The 27,662-nt window shown below is 39.6% G+C and overlaps 1 protein-coding gene across 7 annotated transcripts; it reads right to left on the bottom strand.

The window, feature by feature from the left end:
* maptb (microtubule-associated protein tau b) lies at positions 1-27,662 on the bottom strand. 7 transcript variants are annotated; one of them, XM_046844240.1, is made up of 13 exons: positions 26,804-26,966; positions 16,898-17,062; positions 16,150-16,266; positions 14,359-14,388; positions 10,467-10,498; positions 8,991-9,170; positions 8,761-8,815; positions 8,047-8,297; positions 7,733-7,825; positions 6,547-6,628; positions 5,690-5,796; positions 4,607-4,715; positions 3,139-3,325 (listed from the first exon to the last, which is right to left on the bottom strand). In XM_046844240.1, exons 2-13 carry the CDS (start codon positions 17,049-17,051, stop codon positions 3,276-3,278), a joined length of 1,260 nt encoding a protein of 419 aa, XP_046700196.1. In that variant the 5' UTR covers positions 17,052-17,062; positions 26,804-26,966; the 3' UTR covers positions 3,139-3,275. The 7 variants fall into 7 exon arrangements, with proteins under 7 accessions (XP_046700194.1, XP_046700193.1, XP_046700195.1 ...); XM_046844238.1 differs by lacking the exons at positions 4,607-4,715; positions 26,804-26,966 and adding an exon at positions 27,590-27,662 and having other exon boundaries at positions 1-3,325; XM_046844237.1 differs by lacking the exon at positions 4,607-4,715 and having other exon boundaries at positions 1-3,325; positions 26,804-26,964.

Here is a 27,662-nt window from a genome sequence, read left to right on the forward strand (position 1 = left end):
TAATGGAGGGGGGTTTAATACCGACTTTATTTCCAAATCCAGGTTCACAGCAGCGAGAGTGAGAGGAACGTAACTGATAAAAACGCACAACTACAGTGAGGACAATCACAACCGGAAAGTTCAGAGTGGACCGAAAACACATTCTGCATAAAAGAAGAATGAGAGAGAGAGAGAGAGAGAGAGCGTTTCTTTTCCCGTGGAGTTCACACGATCGAATCCATCAGAGCATCAGTGCTGGTTTCATCAGAAAGAAGTTCAGCAGAAGGTGTACACAGATTCAGCACCTTCTGAGATTCCTGTTCGGATGAGCTTCTGCACAACGCAGTAGTTTAGAGGATAAAAAGATCTCCAGTGATCTGAGGAGTGGATCAGACTTGATGAGTTCGAGTCTTAAAGACCTCAGTAAATATCATGCAACATTCACTGGTTTGTTCCTAATCAAGGATTTTATGATTGCGATATTCCTTATATAGAAATCGTCTTTTTTTTTTTTTTTGCACAGCGCCTCCTACAGGCCGGGCTGACCCGCATGCAAGCTGAGACTTTAATACATCCAGAGCTAATAACTGATCCATTTCTGCTTGAAAGGTCACTTTCATATCAAATAGTATTTTTGTTGTTTTTTTTGTCTTGGTGGTCACTTTAAACGTGCGACTCTTTATCGGAAAAGAAGCGTCTCAGTAAAGTTCCTACTCATCCACATCCTTATAGTTTTTTTTCTTTCTGTTTTTCTTTCATATAAAAAAAGGAATAAAGCTCAGGTGCAGTAAAGATATAAAAAAAAGTCGTAAATATCAGAAACAGGTTTATTTCTAACACGTGTCACGTCTACAGGAGGACTATAATAACTCAATTTAGTATGTGTGTGTGTGTGTGTGTGTGTGTGTAAACAGCAGGTAATCAGCTGAAGCAGGTAAATTAGACTGGATTCATCTTTGATCAATGCAGCGTATAGAAACAGGTGTTTAGCAGCTCTGCATGTTTTTACTTTTCTTTTTTTCCCTCAAACCGGAACCTCAGTGGGAAAAGAGGCACATTTTTGCTTTTTAAACTGTTTTGTCGTTTATTTAAGTCGTTTATCACACATCACTTTTATCACTGGTTAAAATGGAGGGGAAGAAAAAAAAACAAGATAGATGAAACACCTCGACCGGCCGAGCGGTGTGTGATGATTCGGATTAAGATTTAGATCCAGATCCAAATTTTAAATAAGATCCAGATTTAGATCCAATTTTTAATTCAGATTCAGATTTAGATCCAGATTCAGATCCCAATTTAGATTAAGATCCAGATTTAGGATTCAGATTTAGATCCAGATTTAAGATTCAGATTTAGATCCAGATTTAGATTCAGATTTAGATCCAGATTTAAGATTCAGATTTAGATTCAGATTTAGATCCAGATTTAGGATTCAGATTTAGATCCAATTTTTAATTAAGATCCAGATTTAGATCCAGATCCAATTTTGAATTAAGATCCAGATTTAGATCCGAATATAGATTTAGATTTAGATCCAGATTCAGAACCAAATTCTGATTAAGATCCAGATTCAGATTTACATACAGGTTTAGATTATGGTCCAGGTTGGTTTAAATCCAGATTAGATTACATTACTCTGTTAGAATGTTCATTAGGAAAGACGCAGAGCTTCACTGCACACACACACACACACACACACACACACACACACCTGCTGAGTCTGGACATGCATTACATGCAGCCCTCAGTTATACACATTGCTCCTCTGAAACCAGGAGATGTTTCACGTTGAAAGCATTTTCATCTGATTTGAGAAAAAAAAAAGTTTATCCTCTTTTTTGTTCTCCTTTTCTTTTCATTTTTTATTTCTGCTGGAAGTTCAGTTGTCCGTGTTTCTCTACACTCCAGAAAGCTCACGTGAAAATGTGTCTCCTGCCAATCCAATCCAATCCAATCCAATATATTAGATTAAACCTATTTCTACACCATTTCCACTTTGGCAAATTTAATTGGCAAATATGTTTATTTTTTTAATAAATGTAAAATCTGAAACGTGAGAAAAACAGGCAGAAGAATCTTGTTTAATTTATAATATTCTCCTGACAGGAAATTACATTTTCATTTCAGCATTTGAATCCAACTACGATGTTCTGACCTTCATATGGAGTTTTAGGTTGTAGAGAATTAAAAACTAGACTGGTTCATGGATTAACTTAAAAAATCATGAGGTGGTTTAGTAACGTTACCGTGACATGATATATATATATTTTTTTTTTATCTTGACTGCACATCTTTACAACAATAATCTGTGCATAGTCACTAATTCACGCATAAGGAATTCAGTATAATATTTGTAGTATATTATTGTGACTAGTATGAACCCTAATGATGTTCCTGTTTAATTGCAAAGCTTCTGCTATTTAAAACACAGCTGCAAGTGTGTGTGTGTGTGTGTGTGTGGACTGGTTTGTATAAGTTATAGTTTGGCGGTAATGGATTTGGCATGGATTCTGCAGAGATGTGGATAAACGTCAGGATGCCTTGTGTTAGTCATTCTCAAAGTCGGCGTTAAATACAGTCTCCGTTGGGAGTGTTTTTTGGCTTGTTTTCTCCATTCCAGTCCAATTTTCAGGTAGTATCTATTCATATATTTAAAAAATAAATAAATAAAAATGACAAATCATTACTAGTCAAGGTGCAATGAATGAGTAAAGGGCAATGAGGAAGCGTTCACAATAAGGCAACTAAGCACAGACAGAGAGAGAGAGAGAGATAGTGAGAGAAGGGGAGAGAGAGAGATGGAGAGATGGAGAAGTCGGTGGATGTTCTAGCATTGTAGATGGGCGTCTACGTGCCGCGAACGACCGAACCGATCGATCCAGCACGATCAACAAATCAGACAGAACAGGCAATAACATTATTAATGATCAGTCCTTTTGCAGTCAAGAACCAAAATTCATGAAGAAAATTTATCCAGCAAGCACCTTTTTTTTTTCTTTCAACAGACCGAGGTGCTTGTGTGGTTTTTTTTTTTTTTTTTCAATAATTTTTGACATTTTTTTGATTTGCCGCGTTACAGCGTTGCGTTTGTCTCGGTGTGGCGTTTGTGGAGGTTCAGTGGGAAGTCGGATCACAGGCCCTGTTTAGCGAGAGAGGCGGTCACCTGGTCTGCGAGCGTGGACAGCTGTGGCGATTCGCTCATGTTGATGCTGCCGGAGGAGGAGACTTTGCTTAGTGGGTGGGGAGACCCCTCCCCCGACACGCCGGGGGATTTAACTACGATGTCGGCGCCGTGGTCAGTGCGAGCCTTCGCCTGCTCCCGGAACGTCAGCTTGTGAGACTCGATCTGATGGAGAACAGGAGGAAACCCAACGCAAAAGTTACACCCTATAAAACCAGGATTGAAACTGTAGCTGTTTGAGGGGGTAATTTTATGACAGGATAATACATTAATTTTAAATACATTATACATCCTATTCCATCATTAGTCTGCATTTGCTGCTATAATAACTTCCACTCTTCTGGGAAGATGTTCCACTAGATTTTGTGGAGATTTGTGTCAGAATTCATTCAAGTAGATGGAAGCTCAGTGGTTAAGGCATTAGACTTTGACAGAATGTCATGAGTTCAAATCCCATCTCCACCAAGCTGCCAATGCTGGGTCGTAATCGCTCTGGATAAGGACGTCTGCCAAATGCCCTAAATGTAAATGTTAATTCAGATAGAAGGGTGTTTGGAAAGTCAGGTACTGATGAAGGTGATGAGATCTTCCACACACTCCCAAGCCAAAGCAGATCTGGAGCTAGCTTAGTGCACAGAGGCTTTGTCATGTTGGATCAGACTGCGCTTAGTAGTTCAAGTGAAGAGAAAATTTCATGCTACTGCATCCAAGGACTTTTGTCTGTATAGTGTATCTGTATAAATAACATTATGCTTTTCTGCAAGAACTCAAAACAAATAGAATTTCCAGACATCTGGAGACTTGGCCGTTAATTAACTGTAAAGTGCTCTTGCACTGATTATTTAATCGCATCCTCTTTTTCCCCCACAACTTCCGACAGTTAATTTGTGGTCAGACTTTTGGGTTTTTAGCAACAAAAAGTAGATAAAAGTTTGGACCACCACTAACAAACCAACAAAAGAAACATAATGAGTGACACAAGCAAAAAAAAAGGTAGTTTGGTCAAGATGTTCCTTGTGTCTTTTCAAAACGCTGACACTGGAGACTTCTTCCATTACTCAAACTAAATCTCATTACAGAAAACTTTAACGAATCACGGAGCAACGTGTAAATACTATAAAGACAAATTAACACCTTCTGACCATTCAGAATCATCAAACATCTCTGTGGTGTTAATTAGACTCCTTTATATATATATATATATATATATATATATATATATATATATATATATATATATATAATATATATGTAACTGTTATATATAACATATTTACATATACATATAACATTATATGTAACAATGTTCTTGAATGTATGTGTATGTTTTGTGTGTAATTGCAGTTATTATGATATTCAGGGAAATAATGGTGACTCAGGTGTTTGAGCTCTTATTGATCGTTTATTGGCGTTTAGGAGAAATGCCTCAGTGGCTTAAACACTTACTGGAGTGGTTCGGCTTTAGGACACTGACTTCCCCACACTGGGTGTCAAAGGGGGTGTGTCCGTTTGTGTGGGCGGAAACGTTTGAAGGCCCTGGTTCTCTTTCCTTCTCCTTCTCTCCCGACGATCATGAGAACATTCAGTGGGTGAAGGAGGGGGCAGGGTTACAGCGTTAAACACAATGTTGACAAAAATGAGATGGAAAACAGAAACGAACCTATTAACCAAAATCTGAGGCAGGAAATGAATGAAAAAGAAAGAAATCAGGGAATGCAGGACAGTGCCAGTGAATAGGGACAGGGGGAGAATAAAGAATAATGATGTAATAAAGCAGAACATAAAGATAGGAAGCTAGAGATGGACATTGCTGAGAAAGTGTGTGTGTGTGCGTGATGGAGAGAAGAGGAAGGAAAGCAAGACACTCCACAGCTCGTAACTCCATTAAACACCAACTAAGGTTTGGCTCGCAGTGCATTCTGGGTAATATCTAAACGCCCTGTGGTCTACACACCGATCCTTTATCCCTCAGGCCTCCTTTGAACATAGTCAAGTCAAGTCAAGTTTATTTCTATTGCGCTTTTCTGACAGACATTAACTCAAAGCAGCTTTACAGAATTTAAGAGTTAAGGTGAATGGTGTGTATTTATCCCTGATGAGCACCATGGAGACTGTGGCAAGGAAAAACTCCCTTAGATGTTTATGAGGAAGAAACCTTGAGAGGAACCAGACTCAAAAGGGGAACCCATCCTCATTTGGGTGACAACAAGACATAGCTGGAATTAACAAACCAGATGCCCCTTAAAACGGCTGTGGAGATTTCAACCAAGAGGAAGTGTAGAGGAAAAGTTGAAGTTAGAACGATTTGGACGGCAACCTGAGACATAAAAGAGGTTTAAAGGAGGACGGCGAGACGCAGGAGAAGATCAGTGCGTAGCGTTTCTTAGTTACCGATGTAACCGTTAACACCAGAACACCACAGAATAAAACACATCAAATATTATTTCCATTCAGTCTTTAATCTCAACGCAGGTTTGTTTGTTTATTAGCTTCATTAGTTTAACGTGTAGCGTGTGAACCAGAGCTCACCTTCTTGTTCCCACCTCCGGCTACATAGCTGATGTTGCCCAGAGATCCCACTTTTGACTGAGCTTTGAACTCCACCTTCTCAGATTTTATCTCCACATTTCCGCCACCTGCAGTCAGAAGTGTGCATCGGTTTAAAACAGGATATTTTGAGGATGATTGAGGATATTTAAAATTCTGCAACAACAAGAAACATGTTTACTGACAAATAAAGCATCCGTGTGTAGTTCACAAGTAGCCTAAATACTAATAATAGACTGTTTATAAACAATAATTTACATTTCTGTCATCTTCTGTCACTAGAATATGTATTATTCATTATCAGCATCAACACATCCCATTCCCTATTTACTGTTATAAAAACCTCCACTCTTCTGGGAAGATGTTCCACTAGATTCTGTCGAGATTCATGAGATTTTATTCAGCCACAATGGTGTTAGTAATGTCAGGTAGTGATGTAGATGAGGTGAGGAGGCCTGGGGTGCAGTCAGAGTTCATTCATCCCAAAAGTGTTCCATAGTGATGGAGCTCTACAGCAGGAGATCTTCCACACACTCATGTAAAGCATATGGAGCGGGCTTTGTGCAGGGGAGCATTGTCATGCTGGAACAGCTTTGGATCTCAAAGCACATCCATGGACGTCCTATATAATTGTGTGCTGCCAACTTTGTGGTAACATTTTGGAGAAGAATCAAATCAAATACTTTCTAGGTGTCACAATACTTTGTGGTGTATACTATTATATATAACACAGTGTATACTATATCTTGGTTGTTTTGCAAACTGTGACCTGATTAGTCAAAAGAAATCATTACATTTTACTCCTAAACTAAAATGTCTGCCAGGGTCTGGATTTTTACCTGGTTTGTGGTGGATGTTGGCCTTTGAGCCGCATTTAGCCTGCACGCTGCTCAGGTCCATCTTTTTGTTCACAATTTGAACCTGGACACAATGAGAGACAGACGCAGTCAGACAGAGGCTGTACAGGTAAAATAATTCCGGCTAACATGAAGGGAAAAGGTTTGGTTAATTTCACATACTGAGAGAGAAAGAAGTTCAGAGAGGAAATAAAAGTATTTTCCTTCATGATGAATCCTATTGATGGTGAAGAGGAAAAGCAAAGAACATTTTATTAAAGTCTTAAAAGATGAGTCCATTCAGCCTGGTCACAGTCTCCCATTCACCTCTCTCTGTTTTACATTCAAAGAAGATCATCAGCAGGAAGACAGTGAGGATACTGGAGCAGTTGTGAGAAAATGAAGACTCTGATAATAACTTCTTCCAGTGAGAGGACAGAGTATGAGGGCTCACAGCCAAACTGCAGGCCTATGACTTGCTGATGCAATGCGCTTTAGAAACTTCATCAGTAGACAATTATGGGTACAGGAAGCTGACCGGAGTTGTCCTCTCTCCGGGAACGTATACTCAGTCTGCATGAATGCACTCAACAGCTTCCTGTAGGGGTGACTGATCCGGCCAAAACATTATATCAGAAATCCATCTTGAGTTTATTTTCATTCTGGTTTCCAGGCTATTTTGCGAGAAACATGGCAACCAAACTAATCTCCTTGTTGATGTCAACATATCTCTATAAGTTTAACCTCAAAAAAGAGGAAGAACCACAAATTGGGACTTTCCCCAGAAAATGACTTCTAAAATGGCGAGCAGATTTAAATGTTATCTAAACAAAATTATATCACCTCTTGTAATCTTCTCAGTATTTAAACGTGTGGAAGAGGCAGAAGAGAGGACAACATTTTGTGGACAGCTTGACCATAAGATGCAAAGCTCTGGGCAGGAACATGCTTGACGTTATCTCAGGAGCTGCATCTAGACTGCACAACAAAAATAGTTCAGTTTCTCATTAGGAACTGTCACCCAAAGTGGCAGAGTAAACGCCAGAGAGAGCGTTAATCCAACAGAGCTGGAGGTGTGTTTGTAGAACTGCTGCTCCAAAGATGGATTCTGTAGTGTGAAGTACACGTCTGAAGCACCTTGTCCCGCTGCAGGAACACTTTTACAAAGTGACGGAGTTTAGTTACTCACATTGCCACCTCCTGGAGAGTACTTCATGTTGGCTTTGGAGCCACACCTTGCCTGCACGTTGCTCAGATCCATTTTCTTGTCCTGGATTTGCACCTAGGGAGTGAAGTGAGAAGATTGACAAAGGCCGAGCTCGGGGGTTTCCCGGCCTGGATCCCAGACTCACAGGTGAAATGGGGCTGCATTCAGGGATTAAACTGGTAAAATTCTCTACCATTTGTGGATCTATCAGGAGCATTCAGACATTGCCTCTGTTTTTCCAGGTGCACAGAACATCAGTGGACCCTTGTGTTAAAATCAGGTCTCACAAAACTCACCTTTCCACCTCCTGGCTGATGTTTGATGTTTTCAGTGGAACCGATCTTGGATTTAATGTTCTTCAGGTCAGGCAAGGGCGCAGCAGCACTAATGGGAGCACGGGATCTGACAGAGCCGGGAGATTTGGGCGGAGTGCGCACCACGGCCACCTTCTTCACCTGCTGCCCAGGTGTGCTGCAGCGACTGGCTGGAGATTTCGGGGTGGCAGGGCTGCTGCAGCCACTACGGTCAGGAGTCTTAGGAGACTCGGCTGCGGGAAAATCATGGCAAGGTTCAATTATTCATCATATACATTGTAGATAGAAGTAAAGGTTACTGGTTACATGTTATTTTGGGAACATACAACCACAATTCTCCAGATTCTTTGAAACTGTTGATAGTATTTTGTACTGTTAATTATGAGATATTCTACTGTTTTGCAACTTGACGGTAAGGAATATTATTCAGAAATTTTTGGAATTATGGTTGTATAATGGATATAACAAAAAAAAATTGGAGAAAAATCTATATTTTTTCAATAGCTTTCTGATTTCATTCAGGAAGTGACATCATTAAATAGGATTTTGTCTATAAACTGACTTCACATACATGCACCTATGTGGTAGGAAACCGTATGAATATGTAGTAAAACACAGGTTAAAAATTATACTCATTAAACTGAATCAAGTGAAAACAGGAACTCTAAAGAGGACCTATGATAAATAAGAACTCACCAGGGATTTTGTTGCTAATACCCTGAGGTTTAGTCTTCGACTTAGCATCACCGGCCTAGAAATAATAATAATACAAAAATTAAGGCACCATTGTGGTAGGACTTTTTTTTTCCTCTCTTGGAAAAATCATGAACAGCGTCATGGAACAGCGTTGCAATCAAACCTCCAATCTGGAACAGAGCAGACAGTAGGACAGAACAGTGAAAGGTCACAGGGTTCTGGTTACTCACTGTGGCTCTGGACTCCTTGGTTCCTACAGTGTTTGTTTTAGATTTTAGAGAAGCAGCTCTGGTTGAGCCTGAGGGGGAAGCGGAGGTGAAGGTGTGTTTGGATGGGGGCACTGGAATTGCTGAGGCTCGTTTAGTGGTGGAGGTGAGTCTAGCTTTGCCTGGTGTGGATATGGAAGGGGTCTTTGTGTGTCATTGAAAATGAGAAGAAACAAAAAAAAAAAAAAGTGTTAAAATAAAGTGAACACACAAAAAAAAGCAGTTATACTTAGTTATAAATGTAATGAAACAATGAGAAAATAATATATAACTAAAATTAGGATTAAAATAAGAAAATAATAAGAATGGTATAAAGAATAAATGACTAGAAATAAAAAAAATTCTCTCCTTCTCAGACCTTCACCTTCATCCTTTCAATGGTTGGTTGCCCAATTGTGTTCACTATGATCCTTGATTAGTTTATCTATTAGTTCACTGTTATGTTTAAGTATCTTTGTGGAGTTTTGTCAGTTTTATTTTGCACTTCACTTTATTGTATTGTGGTGTTGTAGCACTGCTATGGGTACTGACTAGTGAGGGGCCGTCAGATTCAGCAAGTCATTCTCTGCTGGCCCAAACTCAATTAGAAACACTGATTACAGTTATTCCCAATAGTCTATTCTTTTAATTTCATAGCGTTTCTCTCGGGTGCACTGCAGCATAAAGTTCATGCTGCTTGACACTGGGGATATCTAGCAGGTGTACAATAACATTGGCTAGTGGCCTCATTGGCACTATTCAAAACTCCCAAAACCACGTCTGTAGCAAACTATACAAGCGCAAATACATTCATGTGGGTTTAATATCTGTTGCTTTTTTTTTATTCCACAATGACTGACAGAGGAGCAGAAATATAAAGACATTTACAAAATGGATTTTTAAAGAAGAGCTGGACATCGTGAGGAAAAGTTGGCCAAAATTCTGTAAGCTTTCTCCTGAACAATTTACACTTTTTTGTTTTCTTTCCTGTAGAATTTGCACAAAAACACATAATTCCCCATAAATCCCCAGGAAAACCATAATGCAAAAACAAAAATAAACAAAAATGCAGGGAAAACCTTGGATCATTTTATGTGGTTGATATTGAAGCTTGAGTGTGGGTGGTTGAGCTGTGGCTGCTGTGAAAGGAGAGTACAGTTTTCAGTCCTAAAATGTTTTGGCCTTTTCAATAACCCAAAACACATATAAATACTACAGTGAAAAATAATTAGGGTTTAGGGTTTCCTCCCTATGGATTTCCTCCAAAAGCTAATTGAATATACCTTTATTCGTCACACATTGGGGAAATGACATTTGAATTTTGACACCAACTTTTATGGGCTAAATATGTTTTTATGTGAAAGCGTAGCATAATGCATTATTCTACACAGAACCTGTTACATGAAACCTGGATCATTTAATACATTTAAACACCCCACACATTAAACAACTGCACGTTACCTTTTTATCAGCTGCTGCTGCTCCTGGCTTGGCTGTTTGTAAAGAAAATGAGCAGATTCATAAGTCCACGTTTGTGCTACATTTTACTGTATTCAAATTAAATCTCATGTTTTAGCAAAATGATGCCAAATTGCCTGAGCTCAGCATGGCCAAACTAGGTACAGAGTGTGTTTGGGTTAATGGTCTATTCATGATGGCCTGGATGGTGTCTTCAATCGAATGAAATTACATTTGTCTTTCTTTAACCTTTAAGATAAAATATTTAGTTCCTTTGTGTACATGTAATCAGATTGGCTGATTGAAAAGTTGCAATGAAAACCTCCTCGTTTTATTGGTTCTGTTTGTTTGGGTTTTTTTTTTTAAAGTAATTTGAGAATTATTATCACTACATCATTTCAGAGAATCTTCAGGAAAACTTTGATCCATGATATCTTTATACAATGGATCTGGCCACTTTCTTCATTTCAGACTTTTTGGACCAGAAAGTAGCTCCACCAAGAATCTCACACTCCTGCTTCTTTTTCCCTTTAACCTAACTAATAAGGCATGGGGTAACTTCAGTTGAAGGGATAACAAAATAAATGGTGTGACTGCAGGGGGGAGAGTTCTTGTTACTATTTTTATTACAAATGCAATTCACCTGATAAGTAGCTTTAAAATTACCCATATTATTTTCTATAGTACACGTGAATGGTCCATCCCACCTAAAGATGTGAGTTATCCTCAGACAATGTCAAAAAGTTGGGCAAATGTGATACGAGACAAACAGAATTCCAAAGTTCTGGAATCTGGAAGGTTCCGGAAATGCTGCGCTGATTGTAGAATATTCCTAGAATGTGAAATTATGAAGAGTTTTGGTGAATGTCCCTACAACTAAAAGTGTTACGTAAAAACTTCCTCAGAAGTCAGTTTTAAAAATTTGATCTGCCTAAATTTTAAAACGTTTGAATGAAGGAAAGGATGTGACCCACAGAATACATAAACGATTGTCAGTAATGCAACACTCATGCAACAAGTGACATGCGACGAGGAGGGTACAGTGAAAACAGTGCCAGCAACACAAATAATGCCCAGAGTTAGTCACAAACACCAACCACAGTCACGGAAAGGAAGAAAAGAGATCACAAAGAGTCACAAAGAGAGAGAAAGAGAGTGATTTAGTGGTACAAGCAGTCCGTTTCTTCAACCGAACACTCGATTTGATTGGTGGTGTACGCTTATCAGAAAGGGTGCTGCTTTGCTTAGCTTAGCTTAGCTAATTGACAAAAAAGAAGATCTGTGGAAGAAAGAAAGAAGGTGGTTTAGAGGGGGGTTGAGGAAAGGAAGAAAAGACAGACCTTTGGACGGGGTGCTTGTTTTTCGCACCGGCGAAGCATCTTTTGAAGGGACTTTCTCAATTTTTTTTGTGGTGGATTGTGGGGCAGGGGTTACATCGACCATAGCATGGGGCTTCTTTTCTTTTTTAGTGGCGGCATCTTTAACAGGTCTTGGTTCTTCTGGTGCTGCTTTAATTGGTTCTGGAGGACAGGGTTCACCTTCATCAACTTTAATATCAGCAGCAACTGCTTCTTCTTCTTCCTTCTTCTCAGCACTTAGTGCCTCATCAGCAGTGGCAGTGTGATCTTCATCAGTTGTTTCTAGGTACTTCTCTGATTTGTCGTCTTTAGAATCCTCAGGTTCGGCATGAACTTCTGGCTCCATCTTGGGTATTATGGCCTCCTGTTGAGCTGTAGGAATACTCATCATTTCCAGTTCCTGTTCTTCCACTGGTTCGTACTCTTGGGCTTCCTTCTGAAGCTCAGTGAGGGGTGAATCTTCGGTGTGATCAGGAGCAGTACTAGGGGAAAAAGGGGAACCAGGATCAACCTTGCAGGAGTCTGGACTCTTGCTCTCTGGAGGAGTCTTGTCAGAACCATTTTCCCAGCGGTCAGGAGTTGCCTGATGAACAAGTTCGGTGTAGTCAAATGATAGGCCTCGTTTTTTTGCTTCATCTGGAGTCATTTGCAGTTGGGATAGTATTTCACAGGGTTTAATGTCAAAACCTTCATCTTTCCGTGCTGACAGATCTGGAACAACAATGCTGTGGCGTTCAGTAACTAATTCTGGTTCATCCTGTTGTTGTTGTTGTTCTTCCTCTAAATCTCTTTCTTTCTCCTCCTGTTGATCTTCTGCGTAAGAATGACTATCAGGCATGACAGGACTTTCCACTAACTCTTGTTCATGATCGGATCTTAAAACCATACTCTCATCCTCCTTACTTTGTTTCTTGACCTCCTCTTCCTCTTCTTCTTTTTTAGCTTGAAAATCACCGGGACCGTGTTTTCCAACCATCTCCTCTGAAGGACTCATCTTCACTTGGCTGTCAAAGCTCAGCACTGCCGACTCTAAACCATCGCCCGAGGCTACTTGTGGGGACATGGGTGACTGCTGTGGGCTAACAGGCCCAGCCATGTCCCCGTTCAAACGGTCCTCTTCCCTGTCCAAAGATCCCGCGCAGCTTCTACCGCTGTGTGGTGGAGAGAGCCCCTCTGGTGTTAAAGCATCTGATGAGCAGGAGGTAGAGCGATAGGAACAGCCACAGACAACACTGCGGGGTTAGCAACACACCAAGACGGAAAACAAAAAGCACCAAGAAACCAAGGAATCGAAATCATACCAACCAGATAACAGGGTTTAAATATAAAACGAAGGAGAAAAAAATAAAAGATATTTTTGCCAATAGAACAGTAAGGACACAATTCAACATTCATTTCTTAGAAATCTGGCACATGTTTGAGCTGGGGGCACTTTTATAATAACCACTGTTCGCTTATTTTTTTTTGGCAGGAATTAAATCACCAGTGGGGAATAGCTGAAACAGCCTCAAGACTCAGACTTTCCTCTTAGGTAAAGCTGAGCAAAAGAAAATAGAATAGATCGATATATGAAATGTCCAACATAAGCTAGAGATTGTCCAAGTTCGTTTTGATGTTGTTTGTTTTGGACAGAGTATATAGGTGTGGTTTAAATGCTTAAAGAAATAACAGGTTGACATTGCCTAAATATTTACCTTTACCATATCCTATAGATAACAACTAACCACCGCATGGCAAGAAAAAAAAAAAGATGAAATATCCAGTATATTTAGTGATAATAGAATTGTGTTTTTTCTTCAAATGGCTTCCAGCAGGCCACAAATGTCAGCCATTAGCATGGAAGATGTGCAATTAGTTCCTTGAAGGACACTCTGAGTTATTCCTGACTGGGACTTTAATCGCAAATAGCAAATGCAAGCGAAGCCTACAGTGGCAGAACCGTGGTTTAGTGGCTTATAAAAGTACCAAGCAACCCGTTCACAGAATACAACTTTCAAACCAATGGAAATATTAAAATACACAACAGAGAAAACAAAAGCAAAGCCAACAGAAACGATACACTCACAATGACCCAGCAGCATTTCCTATTTCTTAACCTGTGTGAAAAGCTTTGCAGGAACACGACATAAGATGGTGATGGACTGTATATTTGTAAATAGGCTTTGGTGCAGGGGGGATACTTTTGATTTTCTTTGCTAGACAGCTGGGTGCAGAACAGATGATTTATTTTTATCCTGTTTAAAAGTCTGATGTTATGTTGTAAGTCTCTGCTTGTACTAATCATGGAACAGTCATATATTCACAGGATGATTCGTTAAGTACAGATAAACATTACATTGATTTTTCCTTAGAATCAACATCTGTCCCTTTTTAGGCCTGCCAATCACAGCCCATTGATCAAAGATAAAGGTTAATATCAAATTCCAGAGCGGTTGCGGTTCAAATGGGGGAGCTGAGAATGAATGTGTCATGTAGACATCTGTTTCCTTCAAAGCTAACCACTGATGATGGAAAATGAGGCTGTAAGCCCAGCATACCTTCTCCTGCTCCTGCTCTTCCTGGTGCAGCTATTCATCAGGTCACAAAAAAAATTATAAAATGCATAGTTAGAAAGAAAGACAGGAAGGAAACAGTTAAATAATCCACGGATGAACATAGGTTAAAATCATAGCTGTGTCATTTGCAGCCTGATTAATTACAAATACAACTTTCTTGATTCTGACTGGACAGTAGTAGGTACGAGACAAATCATAGGTTTTAATTAATGGTCATGTTGTAAACCTTTGGTGTTTCTATACTCAAAGCTAATAACCAGATGTGAATGTGAAATGTTGATGGAAGGAGTCTCCAGTGTTATTGGTTTGTAACAGTCGCAGATGAAGCTGTAATATTAAGGTTTCCACAATCTTCAATTTCATTCATGATTCCTTTGCATGTATGTACTCTACAAGCTACTGCGTGAGCTATAAGGTCACAGACCTGCTAGAATCAGCATTAAGCTGTACAACATTAAATATTTAAATCTACACTAATGGCACTCTAATTTTTCTCTTCTGGCTTCCAACAAGGATGTGAGGGGTCTAATGGTGTCCAAAGTCCATTATCTTTAACAGACTTGATTACTAGCTTTACTGAGGTTCAAGAGATTGCTCTAACAGAAGACACGCTGAGGTTCCTACCATGCCAAGGCTTTTTTCCTTTGCATTATAACACGGGGTTTTAACTGTCATTGATCATTGTGTCAGAGGGTCACTCAGGAAATATCGCTAACCAGTATCTTGTGTGCTCTGGAGAGTCATTACTCTGACCCATTAGTCATTAGCGCCATTAAATTTACTTCTGACCAGGAAACCACCAGACATTAACGTTACCCTAAACTTATATTGTGGACAGAAAAGTATAGGAAGGTGTTGCCTAATCAATAACTTAATAATTTTCTTAACTTGAAGTACAGAATACAAAGCGTTAATGCGTAGATCAAATAGTGGATATAAGTATAAGGCAAAAAATATTATCAAATAACTGCATGTCCTGTTTTATTTCTCTTCCACCACAGCAATTTATCAATGTTTTTTTTGTGTTTTCACGTTTATTACAAAACAAAGTCTCATACATTTTATGCATATATTACTAAATTTAATGTTGTGGAACGTACACAAAACCACTCACTCTCACTTTCCTGACACTGGAGACTCCTTGCAGCCTGAACTACTGTCTAAATCGACATCTACAGTACTAACCAATCAGAAATAAGTAATAAAAGCCAAATAAGCTGCTAATAAGACAATTCAGTGGCAATAAATAAAAACTGAAATTTTTACTTGAAATATAAGATTTTGCAGCAATTTAAGGAAATTCAAATGAAAAGCTTTAGAGAAAATGCAACTGAAATGAATATAGGATTAGGAGGATGTGAGTAGTAGGAAGGTGTACACATTTCCAGAAGGATAATCTTCGTAGTGACTGAAAGCAGCTGCTTGAAATAAAAAATCCCATCACGAAATGGAAGAAAACAGGTGCTCACATATGATTCTGTGGTATACCATTCTGTATGTTGGGAATACTCTTTATTTGTGTGCCAGTGGTGGACAGAAAGCCTGGATGGACAAACTTCATCTTTTAACACTAACAATGTGCTACACCCAATAATATAATGACCCCTTCATAAATGTAATTAATTTGTCCACCCTCACAAGAAGATAAACACAAAATGAAAGCTGAAGCAGCAGGGTTAAAGAGGGTGCTGGTGATAAAGCCGAAGAAGCCAAGGGAGGAGCTCAGGATAGGAGGTGGCTGGAGGAGCAGTAATGTGATTCACAAAACCATACCAGAGAGTACATCCTCATGACTGGACGCAGCTTTAGGCTCTGTTTCCTCTGTCACGTCGTCTTGAGAGATCGATTCGGGTTTTGACTCTTCAGCATCCTCTTTGAGAGAAATGCCATCTTGAAAGGTTTTGCAAGTGAAAAGAAGATCCAGTTACATTTACTCATCTGGATCCTACGTTGATCCAAAACGGCTGCTTTTAAATATTTTTTTTTGTGCTGATTTAGAGAAAATATAATTCTAGTCAGTATCAGGAATCGATCAAATCGATTTATCATTGATGCAATGCAAATAAATAAAGATTGGTAGTGGTTTGTCTTCAGTGAATTCAGAAAAATGTGTGATTTGAGCTGCTTGTGTATGTATTCATGTACTTGTGCTTGGACCGTATGCAGTCTGTCTCTATATATTCACTTACTAACAAAATGTACTGTTCAACTGTCACTTTGTTTTCCATGTTTGTTTTTTCTCTTCTTGCCTATTAAAATCATTTTACCAAATGCTTCTGATCAAAAAAATGAGATTTAGGAACCTCACGCAAATTATTATAGGATTTTTTTATATTCTGAAGTAGGATGTTAATTTCACATGAACCGTGAAATATGTAGTCTTCTGTGCATATTTTCTATAAAAATAACTTGCATTAATAAGCTGCACTCAAAGGCTAAGGCAGGAAAGGCTATTGTGAACACAAATATAAGTGGAGTGTGTTTTGACATTAAATCAGAAAAGCTCTGTCCTCTTACTGACCTTTTTCCGGTCCATCCCCAGGCCTCACGTATGCCGCCGTCCCGTTCTTCATGTCCTCCTGAGGGCCGTCATCGAGGGTCACATCAGCCATGGCAGATGCGACGTCTTCCCCAGAGCCATACTGTCCGGAATTCATCATGTCCTGGTGCTCCATTTCGATTCAGTCTGTGATTGAAATGGTCATGATTTGGTTATCCAAGAGGAGTCTCATCTACATTGTTCTCTTGAACACCTCACCTCAAAAGTCATATTAACACTGCAAATAGACAGCTTCATGCTCTCATGATTTGCATCATTTCTAACTCATAACTGCACTTTCCATCTATAGAAATCTATAAAGCCAAACCTCCTACCAACGTCTTCGCACAAGATTTTGGCTCCAACACGCTTCTGATGTATTATTTTAGAATAAACACTGGCCACCGTTAGAAAACAGAAAGCTGACTATAATAAAAGAGGAAGGAAGGAGTTTCTGGAGAGCTTCCTGTATGAAAGTTTTGCATTGCTTAAGTCTGTCTGTAAGTGCCAATTGTAGTGAATGCTGTCATTACACGAGCACGTTTACACTGTTTTCAGCCATCAGCACTTCTGCTTATTAACCCAAGCTGTGTTATGTGTTGTGCAAAGAAATTTACTTCAGTGCCTTCATGGGAGTCATCATGCCATTTACAGACTCTTACACACACTTTCTTTTACAATCTCTAACATATTTCCGACTTTCTAGTAATCTCAAATAAATCCCAAATAATCACAAATAAATGATCTAGATATAGAAAATCTTATATAGAATATGTACAGGTAATCATTTACTTTCTTTGTTGACATATATCTAAACTATATCTAATACTATAAATCTAAATATAAAAAGTGCCAAATCTGGTATAAAAAGATTGCTGGATGTATTTAATATTAAAATATGGCACAAATATTTACAATATATATATGACACACAATAGGGGAAAACATTTGTGGAGAAGGTAATAAGATACACCAACTAGGTATACTAGGTATAACTTTATGACCACCTGCCTGTGTTTATCCCCTTTTGCTGCCAAAACAGTCCTGACCCATTGAGCATTAACAGCATTAACTTATTCAGCAATATGAGCTACAGTAGCTTTTCTGTGGAATCAGACCAGCCTTCACTCTTCACATGCATCAGTGAGCCACGACCCCCCATGACCCTGTCACCAGTTCACCGCTGTAAGTAGTAAACCCTGGAAACCTGCTGTTGCCATGCAAAAAAGTGGCCTCTGGAAATGTGTGACCCTGATATGCCATTTTGTCTGTTTGCCTCTCACTTCATGTGTGTGTGTGTGTTGTTGTATCTACATGTCCATGTGCATCATGTCTTAAGACTTTTCTGCCTGCCATCAGTCACTGTGCATAAAGGATTGTGTGCAAAAACATGTCCCTTACATGTCCTGATGGCCAGATAGTAACTTTATTGGTCAGACTTTACCAAAGTATCCTCGGTAGATAGACCATTTATCTTGGTGGCCAGACTGTATTGGCCAAAATTTTTGTAGTGGCCAGAATATGGCCTTGTTTGCACCCTAAATATTTCTGTGGATGTTCTTGGAGAGCCTAAAGACTACAACTGCTAAGAATATTTTTAGTCTTCTAGCAATATTTTTCCTTGAATCCCAGACATGATCTTCAGTGGCCCGAATGCATATCCTTAATGCCCTGAATGTACACTATATTACCAGAATGTATCCTCAGTGTCTGAAATGTATTCCCAATGGCCAAATGGTATCTCTGATGGCCAAAATGCATTCTAAATATCCAAAATGTCTTCTTCATGGCCAGAATGTAGTGTGGATAGCCAGAATGTATTCTTTATTATCAGATTCATTCCTCCATCTGTACACAAGGCTCTGTGTTAGACCAGCCACAGCCCCTACAAAATCCCTGGCAAACACATTTTACTGAATATTACAGTGACAGACCAGGCTGGATCTCACACAGAGCAGGCATGGTCCAGAAATCAACCTCCTAAACACCAATACCATCCAGTTACCACAAACCATCATGACTACCATCAAACTGATCGAAGATGAACATAAGAGAAATGAAATATCTCACACATGCTTAGCTAAAAGTTCTCATAGACAAAGGAAGGAGGTTTACTGGTTATGTGAAGTTTCACATCTTCTCTTCTTGGGTTTCCTTTGGTTCTCTGTATGCCTCCCACTTCCCACTTCCCTGAAACATGCCTGGCTCATAGTTAAATTGTCCCGAGGTGTGAATATGTGTGTGGTGCCCTTTGATGAACAGGTGTCCAGTTGAGGGTGTATTTCCATTTCACACCCATTGTTCCTGAGATAAGCTCTGAATCCACAGTGTCACTGACCAGGATACCAGACTATGAATGAATGAATTAATAATTGAATATATTATTGAATAAATGTAAATCAGCTGGACATCATGAAGAGTATCAAGAACTTTTAATATCTATTAATGAATGAATGAATAAATCAACCAATAGTCAAGGAAATCAGATCTGTGTGTTTCTAGCAATCTAAAGCAATGCTGGCCCTTTAAGAGCCTCGGCTGTTTGCATGTGGTTTGCTGAGAGCCTCATCTCTTTGTGTGGAGAGCTGAACAGTATGAGAAGGAAGAAAAGCAAAAGAATGCTGAAATATGTTGAATGTTAGTGCACTGATTTTGCGAGTCAAATACATGCGAACATGTATATTTTATGAATTTTCTGTCTCTTAGTCAGATATGACGATTCGCGAGGAAGGGTGTGGGAAAAGGTTTGTAGTGAGACATGAGAGGAAAAAATAGAGAGGTGGGAAAGATCTACTTGGCGAAAAGCCAGCGACCGAAACAGCCTCCTCCCTTATTCATCAATATTTTGAACAGACATCACTGCAGCATTGGGGAGAGAAGGGGAGAGAAAGAAAGAGGGTGAGGTGGGAAAACAAGGGTAAAGGTGTTACACTATAACAACACACAAGAACAGCTTGACCCTCTATCCATGCAGTTCGATCTAAGAAGGAAGTGCTGGAAAGGGGAAAGGAAAAAGGTGAAAGAAAAAGACGAGAGAGGATGGAGGGAATGTGTGAAGGGAGGCATGTGGGGGAGGAGAGATAGAGACAAAGAAAACACTGAGGTGAGAGAATTCAGAATCTGAGAGAAAGAGAAAGAGAAAGAGCTGGAGAAAGTGGAATGACAAAGCAAATTTCAGGAAGAAGGGACAAAACGAGGAACGAAGAACGGAGAACGAAGCTTTCATTTACGATTAATGTCAATAAAATGTGGGCCAAATCTCTACAATACAGTGACTCTGCATGTCAGATTATATGCTAAACATCCTCTAGCAGTAAACCTGCAATAAAAGAAAACTGTAGCCATTCTTCAGTGACAATCAGGGTACAGAAAAAAATCAGGCCGGACCACATTCGTTGTAAAGCGAGACAGATACAAGACGACACGCAGCCTGTAATGAGGTGATGCAGCAAATTCCCACTGCGGTCGTGTCACATCACACAATGCACAGCCTTAGCAGTGTACACTAGAGATGATAAGATTCACCAATTCACTTCGGTGCATCGGGATTAAAGTTGGTGATGTGATGCATCGTTTCGAAAAAGTGTGCATCGGATGGCAAGTAAGTTGTCTTGATGCATCATTTGAAACACATTTGCATCAGTGAAAAAATGATTTATTTATATATACATTTTAATAGACACACTATACTTTTATTATTTAGAAAGGGACCATAAATTTGTGATGATATTTTGTATGTAGATTGATTTGTGGGTGTCTATGTAGCTTACTCTATGTAGGTAGTTGATTTGAATTGTATATGTAAAAATATATTGAAAACGTCTCTCGTTCTGTTGCTTATTTGGAGAAAAATTAAGTACTACACTGGTCTTATTTAAAGTACTAGATGAGTGAGTTTGTGTGTGTGTGTGTTGTGTGTGTGTGTTTATGTGTATTCTTACAACTCCCACTCCACCAGTCCCTGCTCTCTCTGTGCCTATTCAATCAGAAAAACGACCATCTGTCTGGTTCTACTGTAGGGCACTGGGCGTATGTGTGTGTGTGTGTGGGTGCACCTACAAGTCTGAGCTGATTATTGGACATGATGTTAGAAAGAAAAGATAATGTTATATATAAAATACACTATTAGGAAAATATCATGATCTCGATGTTGTCGCTGTACTGCTGGACAAACCTTCACCGTGAACACCTAATAACGTGATCACGATGTTACCTGTGGAGTTGCTACGGTGTATCTAGGATTGTTTTTCTTCTTGAACAATGTTTTCACAAACTGTGACTGTGCAAAAGTTCAGTGAAAACGTATGACCTCTGGTCACGTGTATAAAATGAATTTGTATTTTCCGGGCTGTTGGGTGTTGGAGACTGAGCGAGAATTCCGGCCCAGACTCCCTCACAGTCCACCTGACTGACAGCTTACATAACCAAGCCTCTGCCTGATGGGGCTGAAATGTCATGAAGGCATTTGTGGAGCTTGAACATAATCAACACAAACATGTCCAGCTTCCCAACCCTGGATTAACCACAACACAATCACATACCCACAACACAAACATAATAAACATGTTCATTACAGATACTGTAACACACACCGTTAGAACATAATTAATAAATGTTTAATTTGCTGTGTGTGTGTGTGGGTGTGTGATTGTGTGTAAGGAAGCAGTTAAAACCTCAAAGTCGATACACAAGTCACTGGATCTGACCTACTTTACAGCGTTGCACCTACTAGCAAGCATCAACTCTCTCTCTCTCTCTCTCTGTCTAGTTTTAATTTTCTTTTTTAACTCTGTCTCTCTCTCTTTACTCTTCCTCTCTTTTTTCCAGTGTATATCTCTCTTTCTACTCTTCCTCTCTCTTTTCCTTGTGTATGACTCTTCTTTTAATCTGTCTCTGTTTTGCATTTCTCTTTTTCTCTTGTCTCTCTCTCTCTCTTTTAGTTTCTCTTTCGGTTTTTCTGTTTGTGCTCAGTGAAAGTCGGTTGTCCATGTTGTCTCTCGCTTCTCTGATATCATGTGATCTTGAAGAAATCAAGTTTCTCTTTAAATAGTGAAACTTTGCCTCATTTACAGTGCAGGGTTTAGACTTGTATTTGACCTTGCAGTACCACACACGGACCTGTCCCTGACTCCCACTGTGTGTGTGTGTGTGTGTGCGTGTGTGTGTGTGTGCCTGGTGACTCTTCCATCTGTGTGTCCTGCTGAAACCAGTCCAAATTTCCTGCATGCCAGTGCCTCACACCTTGGTCCAGATGATGCCCTGGGCTTTTTTAAACATTAAATCTAAACGTGTGCATACAAACAACATTTTAGAATTTCATCATAAAAATCTGACGATGTTGTAAAATTAATTCCAAAATTAACACTCGTCTGTAGCTTATAGAATAACCTGTTAAATGTATAGTGGTCATGGTTACATGTAGAGTTGGTTACACTGATTAAAAATGAAAATTACAAAAAATTCTTATAGTATTTCACTTCTGATAGAAGAAAAAACACTAATGAGCACTCATTAATATTGTATTAAAAAATGCCCTTTAGTTACAGTGTAGAACATGTGATAAAATGCTCTCTGGGGTGCTGGTACAAACTAGGAATTATTCTATAGTATGTCTTGAGCATCTTAAATGCCTTTTAGGTAAATAAAGTGCCCTGTAGGGTTCCCAATCTGTAAATAAATGGGATGCAGTGCCTTATAGGCTTCCCCAATTGCAAGAAAAAGAGGACACGTGCTGGTATGTGTGACAAAATGAAATAAAGTACCTAAATTATCTAGTAAAAGAAAATTAGAGATGCAGTGCCCTATAGGGTTACACTACTGCCCCAAAGGCAGTCCTTCAAATGCAAAGCTAATGATGAAATGCCCCATATAAAGCCATTAGGCTGAAATGAACTCAATGAAGTGCCCTATAGGCTCCCTTGCATATGTGAGGATAAAAGCCTAGGTGCTCCTAGAGCAGTCAAAAGTGCACTTCAGGGGGTCTTTATAGTAGAAAGAAAAACACAAGTTAATCTTCTTTAGGTGCACCAAATACATATAGGAGGGTCCCATGGCCCTCAGGCAGGTCCTGCGTAGTGTTAAGGATATGATGTAATATATATCTCTGAATAGTTATAGTGTTTGAGAGGTTTTCTCCCACATTTACCACTACAGTGTCTTTTCCCAGGTGTGTGTTTTCATTCTGACTGATGCATTAATCCCTGGATTCTCCTTTCCTGTTTCCCTTTCCTTTTTAAAGCATCTCCTCAAGTAAAAACGTCAATAAAACTGTCAGAATATAACTACTGGACTGCTCGAGATCTGGCCTGTGCAGATTTATTAACTCGATCGATATTTATCCCACATCATACTCTCCTGCTGTGTCTGTACAAGCTGCTCTCTGTTAGCATCGCTAGCTGTTGCTGTGGTGGCAATGAACCCGAACTAAAAACCTCACACGTATTTTATCATCACTTAGATGAAAAACAACTACAGCTACGAAAGCACATTATACCCATGGCAGGGTTGCCAGATTGTCTCTCGCTCCATTATTAGGATTCTAGAATTAGGATTAATAATCATGGACACAAATAAGATTGAGATTGTGATTGATTTTAAACATCTGTTCCCTAGAGATTTGTGGCTGAGATCATATCACTATAAAAAAAATCAACCCCTTAATATATGTGGATTATTTTTTATCACTTTGCACATAAATCAGGGTTCCCTGGTGGTCTAGTGGTTAGGATTCGGTGCTCGGTCTCGGTCAGGAAACCGAACCCAGCCATTAGGGAGGCACAAGCCAGTGCATTCTTAGTGCTGGTCCCAAGCCCGGATAAATGGGGAGAGTTGCGTTAGGAAGGGCATCCAGCATAAAAACGTGTGCCAAATCCAACATGCGGATCACGAATACGGATGATCCGCTGTGGCGGCCCCTGATGGGAGAAGCCGGATTAAAGTTTTTACTTTGCACATAAATCTGTTTTTCTTTGTGGTGGAATACTTAAATATGTATTTTTGACACATTTATATAATACAATTTACAATATTACCTCTTGAACACTAATGTTTTCCAATAACCAATCACTGATCACCGCTGTTTTCTAAAAATACCCAATCACTGATCACCACTGTATCTCAACAACCAATCATTGATCACCACTGTATCTCGACAACCAATCACAGATCACCACTGTATCTCGACAACCAATCACTGTTTACCACTGTATCTCAACAACCAATCACTGATCACCACTGTTTTCTAAAATTACCCAATCACTGATCACCACTGTTTCTCAACAACCAATCACTGATCACCACTGCTTTTCAACAACCAATCACTGATCACCACTGTTTCTCAACACCCAATCACTGATCACCACTGTTTCTCAACACCCAATCACTGATCACCACTGTTACTCAACACCCAATCACTGATCACCACTGCTTTTCAACACCCAATCACTGATCACCACTGCTTTTCAACAACCAATCACTGATCACCACTGTTTTCTAAAATTACCCAATCACTGATCACCACTGTATCTCAACAACCAATCACTGATCACCACTGTTTCTCAAAAAGATGGGTTTTTATAATGAAGATAACCACTGCTTATCCCTCACAATTTCCTGTACTTAGTTATTGCTTCAAAGTCTGTCTTGAACATATTTAGTTATGAATAATAAAGTAAATGTGTCCTGAATCACTTTTTACTGTCACTGCTACTTTTTGTCTTTAAATTAGTTAGTATAAAGTTAGTATTTTGTGAATATGAGTAAAAATAATACATAATTTAGACTAAAGTCAAATCTACAAATATTATTTAATATTTTGTTGAAATATCAACATTAGGCATGAGAGGAGAAATTATGACTGAGAGAATTAATTGTGTACTGAAATGTCTAATAAGAGGGTAGATGGTCAGTGAACTGGATTCTGCAGAACATCCTGCAACATGTCCAGCAGAAATCAGCAACCAGAGTTGCTTCTCATTCAGAAAAGCCAAATTCCAAATCCTAAATATTCTGAATGTCACAAGTTTTTTTTTTCTGCTCATATCATTGTTCTGATTACCTTAACGTGTTCGCCTGCTCTGTGTTAAACCTTTGATTCGTTTGTCTGTTTCTTTTCCTACTCAAGAAGTGAACTTCAAAGCATTCGGGCTGAAACATCATCCCGTGTTCTTCATCCTCATCTGTATCATTTCCCTCCTGATTGGATTCTTATAGTTTAATTATACCTGCCTGTGATTTGGTCATTCATATAAAACTTTTATATCTTATGAGGAACTGTGAGGAACTTGGATTACTTCATGGAACTGGTTGAGGAATACTCACGAATGCTGAGGATCATCATTTATAAAAAAAAATCCTTTCCATCTCCTCAACTGCTCCACAATCCTATAAGAACTTTATTTCATAGTGTTAAAGTCCTAAAAAATAAAAGACCTTCTTTCTAGAAGCTTCTTGAAGTAAAAACCTGTAACTGGTGGCGCTGAGACGTTTCCATTGTGAGTCAAATATATGTGTGTGTGTGTGTGTGTGTGTGTGTGTGTGTGTGTGTGTACATGATGATAGATAATCCCACAGTCAGCTTGGCCACGTCCCAAACCGCTCGACACGGAGCTAAACATCATGTCGATACAGAGGCTCATCGTTTATGCAGTCAATCTTTTATATTCAAAGGTAAAGTGTGGTGCTTCATCTTCTGCATCTATAAAGGAAGGTGTTTGTGTGCTACTGTGCTACTGTGTGTGTGTGTGTGTGTGTGTGTGTGTGTGTGTGTGTGTGTGTGTGTGTGTGTGTTACTGAAGCCCAGTATCTCAACACCAAGCTTTGGATCCACTGCAACTATAAAACGTTGCTCTTGTTTCACTTTAGTATGTATTTTAACTGTTATAAGCACCAGTATCAACATGGTGGAGCAATGTGACCAAAATATCATCTAACTCATTCTGTAATATCATGATTTGGATATAATATCGATGCCCAGCGTTAAAGAAGATTGTGATTTCGAATCTCAGGAATCCAGTGTGAGAAAGAGAGACCATGGTTGTTCTCAAGGTCTCTCTCAGTTTGTTTTGTCTCTCTATCAATCACAGAGGAACGAGCAGATGATTGGCATCTATGAGCTCCTTAATGCAGAAGAGGGTGGATAGCTCTTTCCTCCGAGAGCATATCAGTCCATCCACCTCTGTGAGAAGATGCACTGCTGTAAAAAAAAGACGTGTCTCTGAGGAAGCACGTGTTCATGCTGTGTGATGGACAGAATTAGCAGATGGGTGAAGAACAAAATGGTGAAAGCTACCTCAGGCATGGATTAGGGAGGGGCACATCGCTTTTTTTTTTTTACTTGAGCCAATCTATCAGGTCTGATCTCCACCTGGATTTAAAGATCTAGGGAGCTTTATAGGGAGCATGAAGGGGTTTAGGATGCAGCTGAATGGATGGGCGTGGAGGTGGAGGTGGAGAAGTGACAAAGATGCCGACATGCTCTCATCTTCCTGAGCTTATATTTATCCTCCACCTCGCACTTATCCTCGATCTCTTCAGATTCCTGTTTCAGAGAGGTGGACATTTTTTACAAAATGGCGTTAAAACGCTGAGGCGGATGAGGGTACAGGGTGCGCGCTCCCGCGCCCGCGCGCCGCCACTGAGAGAGAGAGAGCGCGCGCGCGCACGCGGCTCAAGAGGGTGTGTCCGTTGTAAGGAAGAAAAGAAAAAAAACGAAAAAAAATTATATACGCTCAAAAAAAATCTACTAAATCACCCAAAAGACACAATAAAACTCTATTATCGGGGTTTGGAAAGAAAAATGAACGGATGACGCGCACCTGCTCGAGGAATCTCACACTATTTCCGGCTATACGATAATGTAATGAATGAATTCGGCGGAATGACACCCACCTGTTCAGAGGGATGAGAGAAAGAAAAGCGGGTTGTTCCCAAACTCCACGATGAAGACAAACTTACAGCGTTAATGTTTCAGCATTACAGCCGCAGCATCAGCACCAGCACCAGCCGGGAGAAAAGACCCGAGGAACCGGCTCGAGCCCAAATCACTCCGCCTGCACTAATTAGGGACCCTCTATAGGGCGTGACGTAACGCCCTTCTAGAAGCGGTGTAGTGCGCACTATGTCTGATTAGGGTGGCGTTTGAGATTTGGGCAGCCTCCCATTTTTTTTTCCCCCTGTATTCGAACCAGGAGACTTGAAACAAAAGGCAGGAATAAAAAAAATGAAATAAAAACAAAACGCACAAAACATCTGAACGATGTGACAATGCAAAAAATAATAGTAAATAAATAAATAAATACATAATATAATATAATTTAAACGCTTGACATGTGTTCAGAAATATTTAAGGGCTGGGCAGACTGCTGCCTAATGACATCCTGCATGTGTTTCTGGAAGAAAAAGCCAAAAAAGCAGGAAAAATTTGAGATATTATGAATCTTCACCCTACCTGATATTTTTTTCCCACTTATCTTGATGGTGACTCTACATTTAGAGATGTAACCAGAAGCAGCCCATCCCCTCTCTCTATCTCCATCACACACCCAGCAACGGCTGATACAATCCCACAGAGCGTTTATCACATCATCTCAGACACGCTGTTTTAGTCTCATAAGCTACCTGTAGAAGTAAATGGTGAAACCTGGAAATGCATGAATTAGAAGGTGAGTAACTCACCTGCAAGACACACTCAGTGACCGTCTGTCCAACTGCAGCAGGGTGCACTGATCAGAGAGAACCAACTAACCTG

The sequence above is a fragment of the Silurus meridionalis genome, chromosome 29, assembly GCF_014805685.1.
Source record: "Silurus meridionalis isolate SWU-2019-XX chromosome 29, ASM1480568v1, whole genome shotgun sequence".
Taxonomy (NCBI): domain Eukaryota; kingdom Metazoa; phylum Chordata; class Actinopteri; order Siluriformes; family Siluridae; genus Silurus; species Silurus meridionalis.

What these genes read in the sequence shown, in the direction of transcription:
- maptb (XM_046844238.1), bottom strand. Translation starts at nt 17,051, where the DNA reads ATGGAGCACCAGGACATGATGAATTCCGGACAGTATGGCTCTGGGGAA. An exon ending in TCATGAGGATGTACTCTCTG is followed by an intron (nt 14,389 to 16,149) that starts GTATGGTTTTGT and finishes CCTGATGAATAG; the next exon opens with CTGCACCAGGAAGAGCAGGA. An exon ending in TATTAGCAACAAAATCCCTG is followed by an intron (nt 8,298 to 8,760) that starts GTGAGTTCTTAT and finishes ATTTTCCCGCAG; the next exon opens with CCGAGTCTCCTAAGACTCCT.